We start from the raw sequence: 10,801 nt of genomic DNA, 5'->3' as shown, positions 1-10,801 counted from the left end.
TTCATATTCTCGGGTCACGAGCTGAAGTGGTATTTTACACACCTAAACTAACTGTCTGAAGCGGCTCTTTTAATGCACTCAAATTTGGTCTTTACGAGGTGGTAGTCAGCTCTGTTTTTTTTTATTTTGCATTTAATGAATAACATCAGGTTCGCTACAGACTATAAGTAAGTATTGTTAATAAATCCCTTAACATTTATTGGTTTACATGGTTTAATCTGTCGTTGTGTTACCTGTGCAGGACAGGAGCGGCGTACATGAGAGGTAGTTGTTGAGTTAATTCGTGAACAACCATTTTTCACTGTATAAACGTCATTTATTGTTATTGTCATCAAAACAGTGCTTTGGTTTAGGTTCACCAGAACCATGTATTTGACTTCAGGAGCTCTTGAAGTTTCACATGATGCCTAACTTCACTGTCACTGAAGCACTGAAATAAATGCAATGTTACAGTGACATTATGTTTGTGTTTCTGTTCAGCAAAGTGTAACATATGTGAACGGACCTAGAAAGTTAGCTGGCTTTTTTCTTTCTCTCACTCCAGACGTCACCGGCTGACCACTGTAAAAAGTGTCAGCTCCAGTTCAGTATAAAAGAAATATAGAGCACTCAATGAATCGCCACATCCCTTTCCAGAAGCCGAAACAGAAATCGATGACTTCATTGCTTAGCTGGGTCTTCAGCTCTTCGACCCATCACTATCATTGTTGGCTGATGAACAGACAAAGCTTGAACTTAATGTTGAATTGTGATTTGTATTCCTCCGTATATGTTGCAGCAATAGGAAATTTTGAAGGTTAAATTGCAGTTTCTTGGTTAAAGTTTTTAAAGTGAAGTGAAAATTAAAGCATTGGTGGTGTCGATTGTATCAATCAATTAATAAATTAATTTTCACATATTTCCAGGTGGTGCTTCAGGTGTTTATTGAGCAGAAGACGTTGGGTCGGATGTCCCACACACCGTAAAAAGTGCACTCACACTCCACAACAAAACAGAAGGTCAGTGACGAAGGGAACGATGAGGAAATCAGGCCGAAAAGTCAATTTAAGCTAATGCACGCTGCATTTTAAGTTAATTTACAGTAGATAACGAGTGCATGAAATCATTTGTCAAGTGCAGGCTTCCTGTGATGATTGATGTACCTGTATGTCCCATTGAAATAATTGAAGCACCTCTAGTGTTTTCTCCCTTGGATGAATCTCTTCTGCTCATCTCATTTAAATCCTTTTTTGGCTAAACAAGTGGCAAAATTCACCAGTAAAATTAAAGTCTGGCCACTTAATAGTAAAATTGTCAAATAAAAGGTATCTGAAGCCTCTTTTAAACCGAAAATACAGTATTTATTCAGTAAAATCAAAGACTTTCAAGTTGATATGATAATATATATATAAAAAAAGATTCAAAGCCCTCCTACTTCCTTTTATCATGTTCATCTTCATCCACATTGGTCTCTTCAACATCCCATTATATGCTTCTCTTACGCATGTAAATATTTTTTAACTGGGAACATTTTATCTGACTCCTAGACTCTTGTAGGCCTACCGACCTCGACTACAGAAAGGCATTATTCAAGTCGTTTTTACACAGCATTTGCGGATTAAACTAGAAAAATAAAAGGATAGAAAGGACCATATATCTGAGTCTGAGACTTCTACCAAGATTGTTATGTTTACATGATGTGGTGTTAAGTTCAGTCACTTTCTCCTCCTCCCATAATCCCTCTATCAAAAGCTTCATATCATATATTAAGTCACAATTAAGGTAAAGAGTCTGTTTTAAGACATACAATACAAATATTGGTTTACACACACATATATGTATACATGTCCAATTTACAAAATCTATCTTTCATGATTAAAAGTTATGCAAGGAAAGCTCTGTACCTCATGAAAGCTTAACGAAATTAATATATAAGCATTGGCCTCGATTGAATACCAGGGTTTGTATGTTCATTAAAAACCTGGAAAAGTCATTTGAATGCAATTTCCAGGCCTGAAAAAAGTTTTTAAAAAGTCACGGAAATTATTTTCACAAATATCTGTACAATGGAATATGTTTAATCAGGGCCTTAATTTCGCCCTGGAATTGCATCTATTGCACAGATTTAGGCAGGTCTTGCGCTTATGATGCTGAAATTTCCCACAAACGTTTATTCACTGTAGCATGTAGGTTAGATGAGTAAATTAATCCATATAGTCAGAATTTCAGATCAAATCAGTTATTTGTACCAATCAGATTTTAAACCATTCTGTACTCGCATGTTCTCTAAAAGAGACGGTTTTCTGTGCACTCTTCACATTCGAAGCGCACACACATAAAGTCACCTCACAAAAAGCTGCCCAGTACAACATTGAGTTATTTTTTACAGCGTATTGCACTTAAATGCCAAATACGCACAAATGTTGTCCAAATGCCTGTCTTGGCGAGGATCCTCATAAACAATGTTGGTTATGACTTTAGTGGAGAAAGAAAACGTGTGTATCAGTATATTAGATCTGTGCATTAGGTCCTAAAGTGACAACAGCCTAATATTCCTGATCCTTCTGTCATTAATGTTAATCAAACAACAGAAGACAAAGAGAAAATCACCCACTGCTCTTGTCTGAATAATTTGTGTTATTTTACAGCAAAGTGTTTTATTATTTACATTTTGATTACTTTACTACATAAAATAAATTCCTAAATGAAATTCTGGCCCTGGTTTAATATATAATATTAGTTAAACAAATTGCAATACTTAGATTACAGTCACATGACGTTATTTTCTCTGCGTGATTTAAATGTCTGGCACCGTCGCAGCTTGCATTTATCAAAACAAATAGCAAGCAAACAAAGAGCATTAATAGTCATTCATTTTGGTTAAGATATGCTATACATTTTTAACATGGGTTTTTATTATTTTACAATACATACATAGACTTTCAAGGAGCATTAGGTCAAGAATATATGCCTAAAAAGGCATGAGATTTTATTGTAAAAATATGTATGAACCCTAAAAATATTTATCTAACATAGGAGTCCACTGGTACTGTAATGAACAGGATTTATACTGCAGTCGCTGCATTGATGATGCTTTATACAGTATTTCCTGTTGGCAATGATTTAGAAATAACATAAAGCAATACAGTATTTAAAATTGTGTCATACAACAACTTTCTCCAGTCTGTTCTTGTGACATGTGCACAACTGTAACACCAGGCCCGGTTTTACAGTCATTTCATTGCATTGAATTCAGTTCGCTCAGCAATATCTATCGCAGTGATTAATCTTTATGCAAACATACAAACATTTTATTTAATATAATCGAGCTAACTTGTGTTTATTATGAAACTGTTGCTTTTTTGTCTGTCTTGCCTACATTTCTTCATCATAGAGAGTGTTTGTGATTGTCATTTGAGTATCTTTGCAGTTTTCTCGAATAAAACTTCTTGCCACTAAAATATTTGTTCAAAACTGAGAATTTTCTGTTAAGCTTTACAATAAGGTATGGTTTGTTAATCTTAGTACCTAGTAAGCATTTATTAATCTTGCATTTAAAAAGGCAAAATGTGCTCAAGCAGAACTCAGGATGCTGTTAGTTAAACATTTAACATACTCGTCAGTTCTGCTGTTTAATTGTAAGTGTATGTAGACATGTAGGGCTACTAGACCGACGTCTTTGCAAAAACAGGACAAATTCAATGCCAGTTACATTTGTATGTTGTTATGTCACGTTAACAGCAGTTCTGTGCTTTTCTGCTGTGCTTCATCCAGCTGCTTTTGAATGCATGAAATTCTGTGCCAAAAGTTGTTTCCAGTGTTTCCAGTACCAGTGATCACACAGAGCCTCCAAAACCAGGAAGAAAATCATTAATCATCAGTTTGTGAATGTTGAGTTTTCACACTTTTTTTTTATATGGTGAAAAATAATGGTGATTAAAGCTCACAAAAAAATGTCAGCTGTTCTGAGGAGATCTAATTCAAATTTCCCATCGGTCTTGATAAAAAATTATGATAAAGTGTTTTTTGTTTCTGTCTTTGTAGGCAAGGGAAATATGAAATTGTCCAGTGAGTTGAACAAAAATCACGGCAATGCACATTCTGTGGTAAAGAATCGTATGTATTTCCCAGGAGTATTTACCTAGCGCTTATAATACTATCCAAATGGAAAGGTTTATTTTGGTTGATGTTGAGACCCTAAGAAAGGTAGTAACAGAACTGAAACCATCCACTTGTTCTCTTGATCCAATTCCTACCTCTCTTTTTAAATCTATTTCTAATTCAATATCTAATGATATCCTTGAGATAGTAAATCACTCACTACAACTTGGCATTTTTCCGTGTGATCTTAAATTGGCCCTAGTGAAACCTGTACATAAAAAAGGGAATTCAGATATTTCAACTCCTAGTAATTATAGACCCATTTCAAATCTCGCATTTTTGAGTAAAATATTAGAGAAAAATTGTATTTAATCAGTTAAGCACATTTTTAAATACACATTCAAAATTAGACATGTTTCAGTCTGGTTTTTAGAAAACATCATAGCACAGAGACCGCTCTTATTAAAGTAGGAAACGACATAAGAATAAACTTAGATAGAAATTGGCCTTCAGTTCTGGTGCTGCTTGACTTGAGCGCTGCGTTTGATACAGTGGATCACCAGATTCTCTTAAATAGATTACGTGAGTATGTTGGCCTATCTGAAACTGTTTAAACTGGTTTTCATCATATCTTAGCGGAAGAACATTTGTAGTATCTATTAATAATACCTTGTCTGAACATTATGAGGTACGGTGTGGAGTCCCTCAGGGATCAATTTTAGGACCACTACTTTTTAATCTATACATGTTACCTCTTGGCTGTATATATTTTTAGTTTTAGTTATATGTAAGTAAGTAAATGTTATTTATATAGCACCTATCACAGATAAAATCACAAAGTGCTTTAAATAGCAAGTGTAACAAATAGTAACAATTAAAACACATCATACAGAAAACATACTAACATAATAGCTCAGTCAACTGAAAGCTTGTCTGAATAGTACTGTCTTTAGCTGTTTAAAAAAACCAAAAAAAAAACCAGAATCGGCCACACGACGAGGGCAGGGCATTCCACAGTTTGGGAGCGACTGCATGAAATGAGCAGTCTCCCCGAGTTTTAAGGCGTGTTTTGGGGACCAACGGGAGGTTTTGACCTGAAGAACGAAGAGTGCGGCCGGAAGAATAAGAGGTCAGCATGTTAGCAAAATATTGGGGTGCCTGTCCATGTAGTGCTCTAAAAGTTAAGACTAAAATTTTAAACTCAATTCTATATTTTACTGGAAGCCAGTGGAGATTAACTAAGATTGGAGTAATGTGTGCCGTTCTGTTGGTTCCTGTTATTAGCCTGGCTGCTGCGTTTTGCACCAGTTGGAGACGGCTCAGAGAAAATTTGTTAAAACAGGTAAAAAGAGAATTACAATAATCTAGCCGTGAAGTGATAAAAGCGTGAATGATCAATTCCATGGTAGCTTTAGGTAGTATAGATCTCAGTTTAGAGATATTTCTCTAATGAAAAAAGCAATTTCTGACCATCTGTCTATAATGACCATCCAGAGACATCGATTGGTCGAACAAAACACCCAGGTTTCTCAGACTCATCTGGACGGACGAGTCCAAGGAACAGAGTTGTTGTTTAATTTGGGGTCGTTTTTGTTCTGGAGAAATGATCAACGTTTCAGTCTTTTTTGTATTCAGTTGTAAATAATTATTATATAATCAGGTCTTAATGCACGACAGGTATTCTAATAAATCGGTTAATTTACCTAACTCTGACTCCTTGAAAGAGCAATACAGCTGAATATCATCAGCATAAAAGTGATAAGACGCATTATTAAAATTACGAATTATTTCACTAAGAGGGCTAATATGCAATAAAAACAAAATTGGACCTAAAATCGAGCCCTGAGGAACTCCATATGAAAGCGGGGTCATGTCTGACAAAATGTTGTTTACAAACACACAAAATGATCTATCACTCAAGTATGAAGTGAACCATTTTAGAACAGACCCAGAAAATCACATTTCATTACGTAGACGATTTATCAGAACTCCATGATCCAATGTATCAAATGCCGACGATAAGTGCGAAAACCTGACTGAAATTCATCATAAACATTTTTTCCTTCTAGAAATTAAGTCAGCTGCCCCGCCACCACCTTCTCGAGAATTTTAGATAGAAAAGGCAATTTAGATATAGGCCTGTAGTTAGTTGGTTCAAAAGAATCCAGATTTGGTTTCTTTAGTATGGGGCTGACAACTGCTTGTTTAAAATTGGTAGGCACGGAACCAGATAAAAGTGATTGGTTAATCAGTCTGAAAACATACGGACCAACTAAATCAAACACTTTTAACAGCAATGAAGTCGGCAATACATCAAGCGGACTTGAAGATGGTTTAACTTTACTCAATAAGCCCTTAAAATCCTCTCCATTGACAGGTGAAAAAGTATCCCAAGAGTATGAGGCAGCTAAACCACAGGATATGGTCTCAAGAAATGGATTTATAGTAGCTCTAATATCTTGCACTTTATTTACAAAAACCTGTAAAAACCTATTACAGTCAGACTTTGAGTGCACAGGCACTTGAGAAGCAAGGGGAGAGACAATCTTAGATATGGTATCAAACAGGACTTTAGGATTTTTCTTGTTCAGGGTTACAAGATTCGAAAAATAAAAATCTATCGTAGCCGAATCGCCGGATGACACTGAGCAAATTGATTCACTTTCAAATTGCATCCAAGACATAAATGACTGGATATCGCAACATTTCTTACAACTCAACAAAGATAAAACAGAAGTTTTGATAATTGGATCAAAAGCACAGAGAGAAAAAATAACCCCTAAACTAAATATCCTGGGATTAAATCCAAGCAAAATTGCAAACAATTTAGGTGTTGTCTTTGACTCTGATTTTAATTTTAAAGTGCATGTCTATACTATTACTAAAATAGCATTTTATCATTTAAAGAATATTGCTAAAATAAGACCATTCCTTTCTATGCACAATACAGAAAAATGTATGCATACATTTATAACTAGCAGGCTTGACTATTGTAATGCCCTCCTCTCTGGTCTACCAAAGACTACAATTAATCAACTACAATTAATACAAAACTCTGCTGCTCGAGTATTGACAAAGACCAAGAAGAGAGAACACATTACAACTATACTAAAATCATTACATTGGCTACCTGTTAGTTTTCGTGTTGATTTTAAAAACCTTTTATTAGTTTTTTAAGGCACTACATGGACTTGCTCCAGACTATCTTTTAAAAATGCTTACAGTATATGAACCTGTAAGGATTCTCAGATCCTCGGATTCTTTACTTTTAACAGTACCACACAGTAGAACTAAAAGATTTGCTAATGCTGCTTTTAGTCGCTACGCTCCTCGTCTCTGGAATAACCTTCCAGAAGAAGTAAGACGTGCTGAAAATATAAATAATTTTAAGTCTAAATTAAAAACATATCTCTTTAGTCTGGCCTTCCTATAATATTACATAATGTTTGTAATTTAATGTTGTTTTATTATTTTAATACATTTTTATACATTTTTATTTTATTTTTGTATTTTACCTGTATTTGTTTAAATGTTTGTGCCTGTAAAGCACTTTGAACTGCATTGATTTGTTTGGAAAAGTGCTATATAAATAAAATTTCCTTGCTTGCTTGCTTGCATTTGAGTGCAGCTGCATATAATAGTCCGTTTTAAAGTATGGTGCAGAATCTTTCGAAAAATCCCTTCTTCTTGGGTAAAATGTCTGAGTGCTGTTGTGGAGAGGTGTCATCATCTATTTGGATGTTGGTGTTGATGTTCTGTGTTGCAGGAGGCTCATTGTGTGCTGGATCACTGGATGATACAGTGAATTCTGGACTGATTTTGTTTGTAGTTTGAGGCTTGTAATTGACGACAGGTTTCGGTAAGACAGGCCGTATGTATGTGTAATAACCTGTCTTCTCGTTGTCATTTATCTGGATTTTGATGTAATTGTTCTGTGCTGAAGGAGGCTGTTTGTGTGCTGGATCACTGGATGATGGAGGAGTTGCAGTGAATCCTGGACTAACTGTACTTGTAGTTTGAGGTTTGTAATTGACGACAGGTTTTGGTAAGACAGGCTGTATGTATGTGTAATAACCTGTTTTCTTGTTGTCATTTATCTGGTTTTTGATGTCATTGTTCTGTGCTGAAGGAGGCTGTTTGTGTGCTGGATCACTGGATGATGGAGGAGTTGCTCTACTTGTAGTTTGAGGTCTGTAATTGACGACAGGTGTTGGTAAGAAAGGCTGTATGTATGTGTAAACACCTGTCTTGTCCTCATCTATCTGTGTTTTGGTGTAATTTCTCTGTGTTTCAGGAGGCTCACTGTCATCTGAATCACTGGATGATGGAGTGACCGCGGTGAAATTTGGTCTGACTGTGTTTGTAGTTGGAGGGCTGTAATTGAAGACAGGTGTTGGTAAGAAAGGCTCTATATATGTATTATAATCCATCTTCTCCAGAAACGTATCTAAACACATCCTCTTGATGATCATGAGAAGGCCTCTGGAGATCCGGTAAGTGGCGTTTGGATCGTAGTTTGAGCGGTCGTGGTGTTGAGTTGCATAAACTCTATGAAACTCCTCCTCATCGTAGAGACTGACAATGATGCGGTCTATGTTGCTGTTGTGCTGGCCAGTAGAGTTGTCTTTTGAGACGTATTTAGGAAGTTCTTCAGCTCCTGGTGAATTTAGATTTCCAACCACATAGTAAGGGAAATCTATGTCTGGGAGAAGTTTATCCCCATATTCGTCATATCTGTTCTCAAAATAGTGAAAACCGAAATCTCCATCGGCTGGGTCACATTCAGAGAGCATGACATTGTCATTGCCAAAAGAAACACAGTCTTTGGCAAACCAGTAGAGGAGACTGAGTCCGTGTCTGGGCCGGGGTCGTCCAAACCCTGAGTCTCTCAGCTGGTATAATTCATTTAATGTTTCCATCATGGTCCTGTACCTTAGGAGGAGAGAGGAATATATAGGCATCTATTAAAATACAAGATAAGAGTTTCATAGAAATATGCTTACTTTAAATGTGTGTGTATATAGTGTATATACTGTGTATATGCAATAAAACTATACTTGAATTGCAAACATTTGACCAGTATTTAAATTGTGAATTAAGGACAGCAATTGAACTATATTTCAATTGAATACAGATAAAAAAAAAAGCTTTTGCCTTTTTTACATTATACACAGAATTGGAGCATTTAGACATATATCTTAAAGTCTCCATTTACAGCTTATTTTTATTTCATTGCATTGCTAAGCATTTTGTTAGATCGGATGGATTTACATGTCAAACACATCTGGGGCCGTATTCACAACACATTTTAAGGCTAAAAGTAGCTCCTAACTGGCGAATTTAGGAGCAACTCCTAAAAATAATGGGCGTGTCACTCGTAACTTTAGGACTCCTAATTTTTTTGACTAAGAGTAATTCACGAAGCATTTTAGCCCTAAAAGTAGCACCTAAGTCTGGGACAGCTTAAAAGAAGTCGAGAGGACTCCTAACTCACTAAGACCTATTCACAAACCGCTTTTTGTGGCATTTCACGTTGCGATGTTTTGAAATGCGTATGCGGCGGCTACAGGAGCTTCCAATCACGAGGGAACAATTTTGCATTGTAGGCATAACTAGGGATGCAACAACGCCACCAACAACAACCAAAACTACTCACTGCATGTAAACTAATTGTAACATTTCATTGTGAATCAAATTAAAATGTTCTTCTCTTTGCAAACGTAGGCAGAGGCATATAGTGACAGATTAATTCAAGAATGTTGCAAAGATATTGCATCAATCCATATGTTTCATTAGGCTACTAGGCTATTTGTTTTTCCTTACTCTTTATTCATTTAGGCTATTTATTCAGTTATTCATCATCTTCCGTCCTTCGCACTACTTGTGTAGCGCACGCATTCTCAGACCTGTCACCTGTCACTCATCATCATAGGGGAGGTGTTTGGAATCATTCCCGCGTTACAATCATCAGCCAATCAAGGTGGTCACTTCAGTCAAGCTCGTGCATGAGTAATGACGTCATCCATAGCAACGAAGACTCACTCTTAGTTTAGGAGTTGTAATTTTTCTTTACTAAGAGTAGGTCTGAAAGGCGTTGTGAATAACTTTTAAGAGAAAACTCCTAGCTAAAATATTTTAGTGCGATTTAGGAGCACTCCTAGTGGTAAGATAGAATGCTTTGTGAATACGGCCCCAGATCTGAATCCTGTCAAAAAAAGATCTGTTTCGAAACCAGTAAAACCTGTTAACAGCAAGTCTTGTCTGGTACTCAAAACTCTATTCTATTCTATATTCTATTCTATAAACTCTTCTATTAGCCTGAAAGTTTTTTTTTCTTTTTTCTGAAGATGATCTGGTTTGATTTTTGTGAACAGTCTATAAGGAGTTCAAAAAATGTCATGAAAGAAAATGTAAAAAGGTATTTTCATAAACATGAGATAAACTTTGTTGGCGCTTGTGAGACTGAGTTAGAGACTCCAAAACTACTGTGCTTAATGTTTAGACTGTCCTTTATCAGTGTGCCAAATTTCACAAATGTTTACAGCTGCCTAAGACTTCAACATCATCCTGTGACATTAAAAACCTTGAAATGGAGACAGTTTATCTCTTACTCTTGAAGACAAACATCCCTTAAAACCACACAATCATAAGATTAAACAACAATTGAAAGGAAATAAGTTATATAAAGTATAAAAATTACAAACAAATAATATGTATAATA

General features: G+C 35.8%; 1 protein-coding gene across 1 annotated transcript; it reads right to left on the bottom strand.

Annotated features, from left to right (window-relative positions):
• Window positions 1–3,385: 3,385 nt before the first annotated feature.
• Window positions 3,386–9,091, bottom strand: LOC143706493 (uncharacterized). The gene is made up of 2 exons (XM_077198448.1): window positions 8,534–9,091; window positions 3,386–8,155 (listed from the first exon to the last, which is right to left on the bottom strand). The coding sequence occupies exons 1-2, from the start codon at window positions 9,039–9,041 to the stop codon at window positions 7,728–7,730; spliced, it is 936 nt and encodes a 311-aa protein (XP_077054563.1). The 5' UTR covers window positions 9,042–9,091; the 3' UTR covers window positions 3,386–7,727.
• Window positions 9,092–10,801: the final 1,710 nt, after the last annotated feature.

The sequence above is a fragment of the Siphateles boraxobius genome, unplaced genomic scaffold (assembly GCF_051911475.1).
Source record: "Siphateles boraxobius isolate OS27281-9 unplaced genomic scaffold, OSU_SipBor_1 111, whole genome shotgun sequence".
In the NCBI taxonomy this organism is placed as follows: domain Eukaryota; kingdom Metazoa; phylum Chordata; class Actinopteri; order Cypriniformes; family Leuciscidae; genus Siphateles; species Siphateles boraxobius.
The sequence above is the reverse complement of the archived record's forward strand: the minus strand, read 5'-3'. Positions and strand labels throughout refer to the sequence as shown.

Bases quoted from the DNA above. Each gene is read 5' to 3' on its own strand.
- LOC143706493 (XM_077198448.1), bottom strand. From the start codon at position 9,041: ATGCCTATATATTCCTCTCTCCTCCTAAGGTACAGGACCATGATGGAA. The intron at 8,156-8,533 runs GTTTAGATACGT...ACAAGAAAACAG, and splicing joins CATGATCATCAAGAGGATGT to GTTATTACACATACATACAG.